Source organism: Tuber melanosporum (assembly GCF_000151645.1).
Source record: "Tuber melanosporum whole genome shotgun sequence assembly, scaffold_18, strain Mel28".
Classification (NCBI taxonomy): domain Eukaryota; kingdom Fungi; phylum Ascomycota; class Pezizomycetes; order Pezizales; family Tuberaceae; genus Tuber; species Tuber melanosporum.
Genome location: NW_003298841.1, coordinates 385,294 through 399,086, shown reverse-complemented (window position 1 = coordinate 399,086; position 13,793 = coordinate 385,294). Strand labels below are relative to the sequence as shown.

Below are 13,793 nucleotides of genomic sequence, written 5' to 3'. Positions count from 1 at the left end.
GGACCAAAAACGAACTTGTCTCCTTGCATGTGAAATCGGATCACTGGTCCATCATAACCCAATCCCTTAATCAGGCATCCTTTTTGTATTTTACTCCCTGGTAGCCTTTTTTCGCGTTTATCTCCTTAAAATTTCTCTCAAGTTTTGCAGTTCACGCACCACACCTGAGTTTTCGTTTTAGCCTCCTCGTTTCCCCTGCAAAAAGCTTTTTTCCACTCTTTTTTTTTTTTTCTTTTCATTTCTTTTTTTCATTTCCCTTTTTCTTCTTCTTCCATTTCTCTCAGAATATTACTTTTGTAGATTTGCACCCACGTTCGTGAGATTTTCTTCTTTGTCTATAAAAAAATTTGGAAAACCCTTGCAGTCGAGTCCAAGTTCGCTCCGCAGCAAAGCTGACCCCTCTCGCTCTGTGCCGGCCCACCAATACGTCGCAACCACATCCGGCGACCAAGTAGGAGCCAAAAACTCTTTCCAAGAGAGCTACAACAAAATCCGAGCGCCTCCCACCCCCCTCATTCACCATCTTCTCGTCTGTTCCCACGATACGACCTCTATCTTAACTACACCCCCCCCCCCTCTTCCTTCCTGCTTAAATCGTTGCTATCAATCCATCAAGGGCGTCGTTCTTCCTTGCGGAAAAAAGACCCTTTCCATCGACCCTCAACCCCCCCCTTCCCCCCGAAAGCAGTCCAGTCAACCCCGCCAAACAGGATTGCTCCTCACCCCACCACGGACTGTTATAGACCTACTCACGAACGTCGTTGACAAACCTCCACTCACTCTCTCGCTTGCACGTTCCTGTCGCTGCTATCAACCCAAAGAAGATTCCATCCTTCGCTTTGCCCCATCTCGCTACTTGGACGTGCTGCGTAACCTCGCCCTGGTCTTTAGGTTTCTTCCTTTTGGATATCTTCCCCGCGCCCTCTTCAGAGTTTCAGGGTCCGTCAATCACCATCGTCATACAACCCCCCCCCTACCCCTAGCAAAATAATATTTTCCAACCCACTTCCATTAAAGAGCTAGCACACTCCTTTGCGCCTCTCTTTTCATTCTATCTTCACTTTTCTGTGTTGAAAGCAAAGCTACGATTTATTGCCTTTCTTCTAACTGTAACGAGTTTCATCACCCACAACCGTCACTTCCCCCCTCTCCCACGACCACACCCCAATCCGCCGCCTCCTAGATTTCGGGAAGTGTTTCTTCTTCGTTTGTAACGCTGGAGCTCTCGGGTGTCACTGCTTGGTCTACACCTTGTTACACTTACTGGAATACACTCACATCAACCAGCCCTGAACCTATATTTTCTTTAGTGGCTCTTTCGGTACCCCATTTTCTTGCATAGCCTCACCCGTTTCAATCGTCATCATTTCAGACTTCCATCATCACCACGGCCACTCTCTCAATTCATATTCTCTCCCTTATCCAACCTTGCCATCCACGATAGCTTACCCCTTTTCCGATAACGTTTGCGGTTAGTGGGCTTCTGTAACAATGTCACAAAACAGACCCGCTGCCTTCTCTGGCCTGCGGATGGGGGGTAAATATTATTTGCCTTTCTCTCTCTCTTAATTACAGTGCTAATACTTCCCTCATAGAGATTATTCGAGAGAAGGTTCAGGATGGATTGACCGGTGAAATTCGAGAGATGCAGTATACACAGTGCAAGATCGTAGGGAATGGCTCTTTTGGTGTAGTTTTTCAGACCAAATTGTCCCCCAACGGCGACGATGCTGCTATTAAACGTGTGTTACAGGATAAGCGGTTTAAGGTATGAATTTCGTTTCCCGTGGGTTGCGATTTGGACGGTCGACTAACCTTCTCGATCCTTAGAATCGTGAGCTTCAAATCATGCGTATCGTGCGGCACCCGAACATCGTGGAACTGAAAGCATTCTACTACTCTAACGGAGAGAGGGTGAGTACTTTCCAATAATCTGTCTTAATTTTTTTACACTAACAATTTGTAGAAGGATGAGGTTTACCTTAATCTTGTCTTGGAATTCGTTCCAGAGACTGTTTATAGGGCTTCCCGATATTTCAACAAATTGAAGACCACCATGCCGATATTGGAGGTGAAGCTTTACATCTACCAGCTATTCCGGTCCCTTGCATACATCCATTCTCAGGGGATCTGTCATCGAGATATCAAGCCTCAGAACCTTTTGCTGGACCCCGCGTCTGGGGTTCTCAAGCTGTGCGATTTCGGTAGCGCCAAGATATTGGTTGAAAATGAACCCAACGTCTCGTATATCTGCTCACGGTATTACCGTGCTCCCGAGCTCATCTTTGGAGCCACAAATTACACACCGAAAATAGGTATGTCCCTTGAATTGGCTCTTGGGAACAGCTTCTCTGACCGGTCCCATAGATGTCTGGTCAACAGGATGTGTTATGGCGGAACTTATGCTTGGGCAACCTTTATTCCCTGGAGAATCGGGTATTGACCAACTAGTGGAGATCATTAAGGTTCTTGGCACCCCTACACGAGATCAGATCAGAACCATGAACCCCAATTACATGGAGCACAAGTTCCCCCAGATCAAGCCGCACCCCTTCTCCAAGGTACGTGTTTTTTTTGGTTTTCTTGGTTTCCTGAGGGGCAGAGCTTATTTTTCGTCGCGATGTTAGGTATTCCGCAAAGCTTCAACTGAAGCTATCGACCTGATATCGAGATTGCTTGAGTATACTCCCACTCAACGTCTCTCCGCTATCGAGGCCATGTGCCATCCATTCTTCGACGAGTTGCGTGACCCGAACACTAAGTTACCAGATTCCCGTGGTGGCCAAGGTCTTCGGGATCTACCCCGCCTCTTTGATTTTAGTAGGCATGGTATGTTTATCTCTTTCTGATTCAACTTGGGACTCTTTTTTTTTTTTTACTTTCTATACAAACACATGCTAATGATTACATTCTACAGAACTCTCAATCATGCCCGAGCTTAACGAGCGGCTGGTACCGCATCATGCTCGCCCTGCGCTATTATCTCGAGGTATAGACTTGAATAACTTTGTCCCCATGTCCAAAGAGGAGATGATGGCAAAACTGGATTAAAAAATTCCCTTCTATTAAACCCAAATTTCATGGTTCCCTTCCTCTATCTCTTTTTTTTTTTCTTTTTTCTTTTTTTCTAAGTTTTCTCATTCATATGGCATGGCGACACCGATACGAGGCACAGAGATTAGGTTTTTTTTTTTCTTTCGAAACGGCACATGGCGAATTGAGAGATCTCTATTCCCATTAGATGGATTTGCTGACAAGGGAAGGAAGGAAGGGTCAGCAAGGCTCTGTGTTTGCTCGAGGGTATTGCCTTGATGGGTCGACATGAGCGTGTGCCAGGTGGTGTGATGTTTACCTTTTTTTTTTGTACACGGGTTCTCTTCTCTTCTCAAGTGGGCTTTTTATGGCTCTTTAAAATTATTTGAAGGTTCCGACCTGGGATCTTCGTTTTCAGAGCTGTTGGAAGGATGCGTGGATGGCGGGGATTATCTTGGTGTTGAGAGGGTCTGTTGTCAAAAAAAAAAAAGAAAAGGAAAGTGAACTATGCCTATGTGCGCTGACAAAAATGAAAACCAGTTTCTTCCTTTGTCTTTTTTGTCTTGATTCTTATTCCTTTTCTCCGAGATGGGTCTAGGTTATCGGGCAGGGGAAATCATGGGGATGCAACAAGTTCGGCGACGTCGTTCCTCCTGGTCATGAGGCGCCAGGCTCATTTTAACGCGCAGCTTTCATCTGAAGTATTAGCTGCGGATTGTTTTGAGCGAAAGGATTTTCAGGTTCCGTGGTTGCTTGCCATTTCCCCTTTCCTGTTGGCCAGTCTACCGTGCTTCAATATGGGTTTCCCGTGTCACCTTTTTTTTTTCCCTCCCGTTTAAGGTATTTCATCTTGCTCCCGGAGTTATCGTTTATTTACTACGGGGGGTTGCAAGGTTACGAACCACTTGTCCATGATAAACGGGCTTCAGCTATATTTCTTATTTTACTGCGGCATAACAATTTAACTCTATTGGGAATCTTTTCAACCATATCAAATCGTTTCCCCACTTCCCTTCCCCCCTCCCTTGAACCATTTCGCAAGCCATGAGGGAGGAGCTGTGTTGCGAAGCTTCTAGAAGGTAGAAGATTGACGACCATACTATTTGCTATGGTGTTGGCTTGCTTCTAGTATGTATACTTATATTTATACCTATATACAAGTGTCAGGGATAGTGTCAGTGAATAGTTGATTCAGGTTAACCTCAGAAACGATCCCTGTCCCGTACTTAGAAAATTTCTCCCTGACACTTGTATAATGTTATAAATATTATGTGAACGTCAGCTCTGATGGTACTTAACTGAGCCCGTCCTACTAACGAATCAGGGCCCCTAGAGCTCACCTCACGACCATTGTATTCCCGCCCTCCCTTCTCCTACCCACCTTCCCTCACAACCGGTATTGTGATACGGGCCCAAATTGGTTTCGGAGCATTTTTTTTTATTGTATGATACAGGTACCGGACCTGTAGGGCCCAGGTACTGATACCCGGTCTCACCCAATGCTGGTACTATTTATCTATTGTATGTATATCATAATCATAGTACTCTTAATTTATCTAAATCCCTTGCCCGCGGAACGCATCCTCTCCCCCCCTCCCTCTCTGTTCCACACTAATACCGCATCACATTCAGCTAGTTTTTGAAAAATCCATACATCCCATCCCACGAATCAGAGGGGTGAACCGCAGCGCTGTAATGATCATTCATCCACTCATTCCCTTTGGCTTCCTCGCCTTCTCACTCTCCCCTCCCCCTTCTCGCAGTAGCTGCATGGGATCAAGTGCGTGGGAGTAAACTTTTTATTATTGTTATTATTTTTTTGTTATTTTCTTTTCTTCGTTCGCTTGCTCATTCATTCATTGCTGGTTTTGGTCACGCTGCTGCGCAAAGTATCATACAGTAGGCAGGCAGGCAGGCAGGCATGAGAGTGGTGGGTGCGTGGTCGGTCGGTGTGTGGGTTCCACTGTAGTCTACCTAGCCATAAGTCACTGCCGTTGCTTTGTTACCAGCTTTCTTGGCTGATCTTCTGCTGGTACCGGTAGTGATCACCCCCTTCCACTTCTACCGGTACGCCATCCCTACTCTCATTGTTGCCTATAGGCCCTCACGCTGGAGGAGTTATTACCTCGCTATGGGGGGGAGGGGGAGCCGGAGGGAGTTATTTATTCGGCTGGCGAGTTGACCAATGTCGGCGCATTTCCGTGGAGGTATCATATTCGGGGAAGATACGTATTCCATATCATACCAACAGGTGAAATGTACCTTACTCCACAAGTACGAGTATCATAACATACCAAGGACCGAAGAGGGGGGGGGGCTTTCCTGCCACAGTACAGTACAGTAGGTTAGCACGGGTATCGATATCATAGGTTCGGTTGAAGAAAGATTATGTTACAGTGGGGTGAGATGGGTTATACAGTGAAGCACAGTAAGGCACTGTACCGGTCCCATCAAATTACTTGTGTCTCTCTTGCTACCTGCAAACCTGGTATCATAATTATAATATATTATAATAATATTATAATAATATTATATAATCGACTTAAAAATCTTGGGTGCGTGATGCGGTGGTGGTTGTTGCCCTGAGCCCTAACCGAACTTGACGTGTCTGTTTGTTCCTCGTCTCATGATGCTGCTGGGTAAACTTGGAATATCATACGCTATATGTTACGACATTCTTCCTTGCTTGGGCTCGCATTTTTTACCTCCTTCTCCTCCTCCTTCTCCGTCAAACGGCTTGCGCCTTATCCTCGCTCAATAATAATAAATTTATCCTGGCCTTTTCTATTTTTTTTTATACCAACGTGGCTTCGACCAACCAACCCTGTCTTTCCTTTCGCGAATGAATGTCGGTTGACTCGGACAAGCGGTACTGTACCGTTTACGGTATGGCATGTCACTCGAGGAGGTGATTCCAGGTTCCCCTGTGGAAAGATGGAAGGATGGAAGGAAGGAAAGGAAGGAAAGGAAGGAAAAGGAAGGTCTTTTGAACTCGTATCATAATACTTGCGTTGCTTGGTGGCAGGATGGGGTACGGTACTGGGCACTGATTGATCGATTGGTGTTACCGTTACGTTCGAACTCGTTTGTGAGTAGTGTGAATGATTCGCTGGAGATTTTACTGCATGTCATTGTTGCCCTGCTTGTAGACTACTGGAGCTCGTCGCCATCTGCTGGTATGATAGCGTAGGTTATTCACGTGTAGTGTCGGGAGTCAAGTGATTACCGGAGATCAGTTGTTACCGGAATTGTCCTTTATTGTCAGGACAATATTAATATTAATAATAATAATAATAATAATAATAATAGCAACAATACCTTTTGCTAAAAATTCTACCAGTTCCTCTTCCTCCGGCCAAGGATATGTTAAACCTCTTGTACAATCATTTCTCCGTGGTTCCAACGTTATATACCGGTATGTCATACTTATCTTTCATCGCGCAAAAATTGGGGAATATATATTTATCGATTGAAACAATTGAAGGTTTCAGACATCATGGAACCAGTCAGTTTACTTGGTTGCATATATAAGACAAAACCAGTGCGCCGGTATACCACCTATTATGCAAGTTCCGTGAAATCACGTAACAACAGGAGAAACTGGAACATACCGGGAGGGAAGAGAGAGAGAGAGAGAGAGGAAGAGAGCTGCAGGATGCGTTTGGGGGGTAGTCACGGCTATTTACGATAATACGTGTTCACACTGGGGGGGTGGGAGGAAGGGAGGGATTGGGGAGATTAATTTTCTCCCCTTCCCCATGTCCGCCTATGCATAATCCAACCCTCATTCCATATTGGAGGGTATGCTAGGGAGGCCCTCATAATATGTTTAAAAAGGGCTCCCGCAAAAAAAAAGGTAATAAAGCTACAACATGGTGTGTCCCCCACCTTCCTTCCTTTCCTCCCGGTCCACATGGAAATGCGATTTTGTTTCGCCGTATTGGGGTTTATGGGATCTCGATCCCGATCTCGGTACATATCTTGAGCAATCCAGGATCAGAGCCTGATAGCGGTGGTGAGGTTGTCTGGCTGGTGATTCTTTTTCCTTTTTCAAAAAAGGCTCAACGGATTGACCGCTGTTCATGTCCTGCAGCATGAGTTTATGCCTGTCTGGTGATCGCGGGAGAGGCGCCAATGCCTGAGCACATTAAGCTGATGGTAAAACAGACCATTCCTATAGTGGTGGTTGCTCGTACCGATAAGCTTGTGCTGCTGCTGCTGCTGCTGCTAGGCATATGTAGCTTGTTTGGAATGTATGCTTGTGATTCCAACGGTCTTGTGAAGTGTGCATGTATGGTTAGCCCTGTCCATCCAGGCCTCCATTAGACTGTATGTTATCTAGAGGATTTCTCGCAGCCAGAGTTTCGGTAATTCCCCTGTTGCTTTTTCAAGTTCTATCACTGTTACCTGAATCGGCACATGGGCCAGCACTTGTACTTCTAACTATGTGAGCACAGTGCTCCCACCCTGCCTCACGTTTCATTTAACGCACCCAAAGAAGGAAAAAAGATCACCTCGTGACCCCCGGAAGGTCTGAGCAATTCCGAGCGTCGCTTTGCACTAGTAGTGCGTATTTCAAAGTGAGAGATGTTGCAAATTAGGAAAGTATTCAGTTTATCCCAGCCTCAGATACAAAACGTTGTTGCTTGGTATTAGCCTAGACTTGACTCCAATTCAACCTCCATGCAGTGTAGAAACAAAGAGTATTGTGTCGCCATCCTGGATTAGATACTCCTCCTCCCCTTCCAGTTCCCAGTCGGCATCATTGATCAGGACCAATATACCAGGGCGTCTATTGCGCGCGAGCAATGTTAGCTTATGTAGATGTGTACCACCCCGTCACAGTAACAACGCCAAAAGGAGCCCCACATCCTATCTTCTAAAACGAAGAGATCCTTTCTTTTGTCCTTCATTAGATTCTCGCACAGGTGGCGTACCAAAAACCCTATGTTCACCGGTTGTTTAGAGGGGCCTTTTGCCGGCATTTGTATATGGTGGGACCGCTGATTAGAGAATAGCATCTCAAGACCACCTCTAAAGAAGAACCCTCACATAGTTAGCTATTCACCCGGCCTCCGGAGGTCATATGTGTTCCTAGTGCTTACGAGAATTCAATATTAAGGGAGACAGGTTTAGAATAAATCCCGTTTGGGGAGGGGTCTTGTTGTTCGCCCATACTCGTTTGTCGTGTGTGTGTGCGGCGTGTATGTGATTGTCACCTGTCGCAGGAATCGCAGTTATCGATAGGGAGGGGCGTTCATGGTTGCATGCTCAGGGTTCGGGAGGTTTCTTGAAAGAAATATTTGCTCTCGCTCTGGCGCTTAGTCATCCCCAAACGGTGCCAAGCAATTAAAGGTTCCTCGAACGCGGTCCAAACATGACACTAGAAGGAACTCGCCCTAGAAAACACCAACACACCCCTGCGGTCACACGTCGACCACGAAGGCAAAAGATAAAAAGATAATAGCGACGAATAATGGGCGATTACTACCGTGGAAGAGAAGAAGGTCGTGGAGGAGGTAGAGGGGGGGGTCCGAGACGCTCTCAGAAGAGACGTCACAGAGGTTAGTTCCTCCGTAACTGCGCATTGATCCGGACACCAACAGCCACTAACACATCCACAAAGACGATGACGATGATGATAAAGAATATCGACGCTCACGTCCGTATGAGAGGGAGGATCCAGCCTCTAGATTGCGAAGGGACACCATTTCAATCGCAGAATCTGTTTGTCCTCCGATTACAATTTCTGTCCTAACCGCTGACCAAATCCATAGCCTCTGACCAAAATTGAGGAAACCATCAACCTAATTGCAAATACTTTCGCCTCAAATTGCGATAGTGAGGAGCTCCGCAATACTTTCCTCAATACCTTGCTCTCTCTGTATGTCTTCCTAGGCTAGTGACTTGTGAATTGTTAGTATCCTACTGACGCGTCGTAGGGTTGTTGAGCAACCTTTCAAAATTCCTTTCCTTACGGCTGCTGTTCTTGTCATCAATTCACGGAATGCCGAAGCTGGGAAGTTGATCCTCGATGAATTTGGGAAGGCTGCACAGGCATATCTTACTGAAGGATTCCTCACTAGTGCAAAGCTTGTCTTGCGCTTCCTCGCCGGGCTTCAGGGAATGGTGGAAGGCGAGGGATTATACTTTGTGTTGGGCGGTATAGTCGATCAGGCTGCCGGTTATCTTGCTGCGGAAGAAGTGGTTAGCTACTCGGCTCTTTCCCTTCCCCCCTCTCTCCCATCACAGCAATTCTAACTCCGAACAGGGACTGGCCCTGGACCTGGTGTGGATTACATTAATAACTGTTCCCTACATTCTCGCCTCATCAAGATCCGACAATAGCTTAGCCAGCGAGCTTTTGAAAAAGACAAGCTCTATCACTGAGGTTAAGCACAGGATGCAATCGCTGCTAAGTCCGTTTACAGGAGGATATGCCCCCTACGATGCGAGGGCCCAAGGAACCCATGTGAGCCACAGCTATGCGCCTTCAATTCCACCACAAGCTGACATTTTTTTTGACAGAATGCCCGGATACTTCAATTGAATTTGGAAGCATGCTTGGGGAGTGAGCCAAGTAGGCCCTTCCATGGTGTAGGCTGCTTGCCAAGGCCATATGAATCTTTTCTCCAGGAACTGGAGGGAGCCACCAAACATCCCATGCCCGAAATCACGTTACCATCCGACTATCCAGTCGACAAAAGTGCCATCATGCCCCATGTCTACTTCTCTGTATTTGCGGACCCAAATGTTGAGGTGTGTCTCTACCAGGTTCTATTGGGGTTAAAATCGTGACTAACAATTACAAGACTGTTCCCCCACCCCTAGAACTTGCTTCAACGCTGTTCCGCGATGCGATTGTTGACACAATCGATACGCTAGACTGTAATCGTCTTGTGGTATCCCGGTTTTTAATTGAAATTGATTGCTACTTCTCACCTAATGCTTTTATAAAACGGGCTGTTCCTTTCGACAGAGTTATTGAGACGGCAGGCCCCGAGGGGTCCACATGGAAACCGGAGGACGTAGCTGTGGATGCCATCTTTAGCCAACTCTACAAGCTCCCCGGGCCGAATCACAAGTTGGTTTATTATCACTCTATCCTTACGGAGCTTTGCAAGCTTGCGCCTGCAGCTGTGGCACCCTCTTTGGGTAGAGCAATTAGATTCATGTATAAGAACCTTGAATCCATGGATACTGAACTAATCTATCGATTCGTCGATTGGTTCTCCCATCATCTTAGCAACTTTGGATTCACCTGGAAATGGGCCGAGTGGTTTGTATTCAACTGAGTTACACTCCGGAATTTGTCATGACTAATTACGATCCTAGGAATGAGAATTTAACTTTACCCGATGTCCACCCCAAGAAAGCATTCATCCTTGGAGCACTTGAAAAAGAAATTCGACTTAGTTTTGCTACACGAATTAAGGGCACAATTCCAGCTCCATATAAGGAGCTTATCTCGGAAGCTAAGGAAAAAGAACAACCACACTTTAAGTATGATTCTGAAGGTACAAGTTATCTCCAGGCACTCCACCCCGTGCCTGGTTAGCGGCAGCTATAGGCAGTTTACTGACAATCCCCCAGACGAGCCATTCTGCAAAGAAGCCAAAGAAGTCCTCCACGCAGTAGCAGACAAGAAGGAGGACGCAGAAGTTGATGCCATTCTTGCCAAAATTGTCGAACTAGCCAAGGAGAGCGGTGTTGCAGACCCCCTATTTGTCGCACGTGATGCATATGTTACCGCAATCTGCCATATTGGTGCAAAGTCGCTATCCCACGTATTGAGTTGTATCGAGCGGTGCAAGGAAAAGCTCCTAGCCATAGGAAACGAATCCCCGGATGCCAGACGTCAGATCGTCGGCTCGGTACTAAGCTATTGGGAAGACCAACCAGGTATTGGCGCAAATGTGGTCGACAAGCTCCTAAATTACTCCATTGTAACTCCCTTATCAGTTGTCGAGTGGGTTCTCCACGACGCTGGGAATAAGGCTCTATCACATACCCATGCCTGGGAAATGGTTTCGACTACAATAAACAAGGTCAATACTAGAGTCCGACAGATGGTCGCAGCAAGGCGGGTGATGTCTATCAATGACTACACAGAGGAGCAGCTAGCGGTCTACGCCCAGACCCTGAATGCTGCAGAAATCGAGCAGGGGGTGCTCCTTAATGCTGTTACGGACGCTCTGACGGCCATGTCCGACAGCTCGGATGAGATGAATGGTGGCATAGACGTCGAGAGCAAGGCTTGGATGCAGTGGTGGGCCAAGGGCTGGTTGCGAGCGTTCAGTAGGAAGTTTGGCGTCGCGGAAGGGACTGTAGTAGAACAGCCGGTTGGCGGACCCTCTGCCAGGCTTGATCCAGAGGATATGGATACTATGTGATCTTGATCAGGGGGTCCCTCGGCGTGGCGGGTGTCTTGGTTTCTGTATGATATACTGGCGGTACCATTCGAGTCTTTTGTAATCACTGGCCCAGGGGAAATCTGCTTGGGTCATTCATAGGTGACAACGTTTCGATTTGTTTTACTAGTCATCCCTCTTTCTTCCTCTTGAAAAATCAAAAACAAAAACAAACTAGGCGAGTGATTGCTTGTGGCACAGTTAGAGATATAATTTTTCATTTGTTGGGTTGACTGCGTCGTTGCTAAGTCTGGTGTATCTATCGCCATTAATCCATGCTGAATTGTTGAGAAACAAGCGAATTACCATGGGCGTGTAATCATAAAATGGTGCTAAAGAAAAAATGAGAAATGAAAGTTGTAGCACAGGAATTAAATATGCGCCGTTGGCTGGGGTCTTCGTCTCAGGCCATCAAAACTTCCCCCAGGGAGCTCTCCGTCATCCGTCCCCTCTCCAGGTCTCGATTGCTCCCTCGTCGTCCGCTTTCTCGGCCATAGCGAGGGCAGCACGATTTGCTGAAACTTGGGCTCTACACACCTCTCGTCGATCCAGCCATGCAAACGGCTCTCGACAAGCTGAGCTATCTTCGGAACATCCTGCAGCCTAGATCTAGACCCCACAAGACTCCTCACGGCGATCTCAAGCCTGTAATCATCCAGAAAGCTAAACGTAAGGGTAGTATTCCCAGCCAAATTTTCCGGCGAAGGAATGAACGAAATTGACAACGTCCCCGAAAACCGAACAATCGAGACGGCTAGGGCAACGGGCAATACCGCGACCAATGGTTTCGGCCAATTCAGCAGTAGCTTCGTTTCAACCCCCAGGGTGATCAAGTCGCTGAGATCGACGTCCATCTTCGCCTGCAACTTCCCGGGTTCATCATCACTCGGCGAGATCCTGCAATTAGAGAAGATGGGAAAGTCCTCCCCGAGGGAGACCTCCGTCACCCGGATCGAGTCTAAGAAGTCCGGCTTCTGCGGGCCGTTCAGGAATTTATTCAGTGACTTCAGGATCGCACCATCGGTGTGAGCGTCCTCGCGGAATTGCGCTAGCGTCTGAGCGATGAGCACGTTGAACCAGTCGAGGGATTCGGGCTGATGGGAGCGCACATCGTAGTACGTCTTCGACAGGATCGTCTCTGTGGATTGCGACGGGGGGTCACGGAGGACGGCGGAACGCTTTTTTCGTAGGTTGGATTGGTTCCGAGAGAATTGTTTTAGGGCGGTGGGCGTGAAGGACCCTGAGTAGATAGTTTTCGAAGTGGAGCCGGGCGAGTCGCCGAATATAAAGAATTTTATGAAGCAGCCGAGGGTTAGGATTACGATCAGTTGGCCTAAGAGGAGGCCTTGGGTGAAGGACCAGCTTTTTGGGTGATAATTGTTAGCTCAGGTTCAGGAGTTGAAGGGAGATTATGAGCTAGGTATCGTGGAGAGGAGGAGGTACCTAGAACATTGTTTCGTAGTAAGAGCAAGGTATTCCGATAACGGAAGCTGTATGTGGCGTTCTGATAGCAAACATTGTCAGCGATCCGTTTATTTGCACCTACAACCGAGACCGAGAAAAGAGAGAAAAGCAAGGATAAATTAATGGAAGAATGAAGGAAAGAGGAAGTTTGTACCCTGCTGCATGCGTTTGGTTGCGCGGCGAGAGTTACTTGAAGAACGACAAGGGGTACAGTATGATACAAACCAGAGAAGTGGAATGGAGGGGAAAGAAAAAAACTGGTGAATTAGTAGGTGGGGAGGGTTGGGTTCTGACGTCGCTGGAAGAAATGTGAAACCCGGAGGGCAACCGTTTCATTAAGCCGCAATGCCCTGGTATCATACCGTATGATATCAGACGCACCACACCGGTACTGGTTAACCAAGCGAAACCAAGCGAAGGAGTACTCATAGTATGATATGATGATCCCAATAGCGTGGGCGATATTTAGCTGTCCTTTGTACACTTATCAATGCTACCGGTATCATACATTTCTATCTGTGTAGAGATCGTGTGAAGAATGCTGGCACAGCTTTGATATTCCTATCAGAAGCTTCACAGCAGCCACGATACACGCCAGAAAGTGGCTGGCCATAAAGCGTCACCGACGATATCCTCCGATTCGCCAGTATCATACCGCATTCAGCAATTGTCACCAGAAAACAGCGCCGAGCACGATTAGTCATCAATTGAAATTTAACTCTTTTCTCGTTTCTCTCTCTTTCCCTATCGCAACAACCCATCATCACCGCACCTCAAGCAAAAAAAAAAAATCAATCGAGTCTCAAAGTTAGGCCCTGTTTTCCGTTAGCATCACACCTCTCAGTCCCATCGCCTCCCCACCACCTTTCCATCTAAATCTCCCTC

The 13,793-nt window shown here is 47.0% G+C and overlaps 4 protein-coding genes; 2 read left to right on the top strand and 2 right to left on the bottom strand.

Moving 5' to 3' along the window:
* Positions 1-1,491: 1,491 nt before the first annotated feature.
* On the top strand, positions 1,492-4,022 carry GSTUM_00005149001 (uncharacterized protein; the record flags this gene model as incomplete). XM_002837178.2 has 7 exons in its annotated part: positions 1,492-1,537; positions 1,596-1,768; positions 1,831-1,914; positions 1,967-2,315; positions 2,368-2,561; positions 2,628-2,829; positions 2,918-4,022. 7 exons carry the CDS (start codon positions 1,492-1,494, stop codon positions 3,049-3,051), a joined length of 1,182 nt encoding a protein of 393 aa, XP_002837224.1. The 3' UTR covers positions 3,052-4,022.
* Positions 4,023-7,623: 3,601 nt separating this feature from the next.
* GSTUM_00005147001 (uncharacterized protein) lies at positions 7,624-8,278 on the bottom strand. XM_002837177.2 has 3 exons: positions 8,139-8,278; positions 7,903-8,067; positions 7,624-7,825 (listed from the first exon to the last, which is right to left on the bottom strand). Exons 1-3 carry the CDS (start codon positions 8,207-8,209, stop codon positions 7,708-7,710), a joined length of 354 nt encoding a protein of 117 aa, XP_002837223.1. The 5' UTR covers positions 8,210-8,278; the 3' UTR covers positions 7,624-7,707.
* Positions 8,279-8,438: 160 nt separating this feature from the next.
* On the top strand, positions 8,439-11,623 carry GSTUM_00005146001 (uncharacterized protein). XM_002837176.2 has 9 exons: positions 8,439-8,597; positions 8,660-8,760; positions 8,811-8,917; positions 8,976-9,240; positions 9,305-9,505; positions 9,562-9,792; positions 9,846-10,312; positions 10,369-10,550; positions 10,627-11,623. Exons 1-9 carry the CDS (start codon positions 8,510-8,512, stop codon positions 11,424-11,426), a joined length of 2,442 nt encoding a protein of 813 aa, XP_002837222.1. The 5' UTR covers positions 8,439-8,509; the 3' UTR covers positions 11,427-11,623.
* Positions 11,624-11,645: 22 nt separating this feature from the next.
* Positions 11,646-13,176, bottom strand: GSTUM_00005145001 (uncharacterized protein). XM_002837175.2 has 3 exons: positions 13,063-13,176; positions 12,888-12,948; positions 11,646-12,806 (listed from the first exon to the last, which is right to left on the bottom strand). The coding sequence occupies exons 1-3, from the start codon at positions 13,070-13,072 to the stop codon at positions 11,816-11,818; spliced, it is 1,062 nt and encodes a 353-aa protein (XP_002837221.1). The 5' UTR covers positions 13,073-13,176; the 3' UTR covers positions 11,646-11,815.
* Between the last annotated feature and the right edge of the window lie 617 nt (positions 13,177-13,793).

Bases quoted from the DNA above. Each gene is read 5' to 3' on its own strand.
- GSTUM_00005147001 (XM_002837177.2), bottom strand. From the start codon at position 8,209: ATGGGCGAACAACAAGACCCCTCCCCAAACGGGATTTATTCTAAACCT. The intron at 8,068-8,138 runs GTAAGCACTAGG...GTTCTTCTTTAG, and splicing joins TCCCTTAATATTGAATTCTC to AGGTGGTCTTGAGATGCTAT. The intron at 7,826-7,902 runs GTGGGGCTCCTT...CGCGCGCAATAG, and splicing joins TTCGTTTTAGAAGATAGGAT to ACGCCCTGGTATATTGGTCC.
- GSTUM_00005146001 (XM_002837176.2), top strand. From the start codon at position 8,510: ATGGGCGATTACTACCGTGGAAGAGAAGAAGGTCGTGGAGGAGGTAGA. The intron at 8,598-8,659 runs GTTAGTTCCTCC...ACATCCACAAAG, and splicing joins TCAGAAGAGACGTCACAGAG to ACGATGACGATGATGATAAA. The intron at 9,793-9,845 runs GTGTGTCTCTAC...AACAATTACAAG, and splicing joins TTGCGGACCCAAATGTTGAG to ACTGTTCCCCCACCCCTAGA.
- GSTUM_00005145001 (XM_002837175.2), bottom strand. The intron at 12,807-12,887 runs GTACCTCCTCCT...TCACCCAAAAAG, and splicing joins ACTACGAAACAATGTTCTAG to CTGGTCCTTCACCCAAGGCC.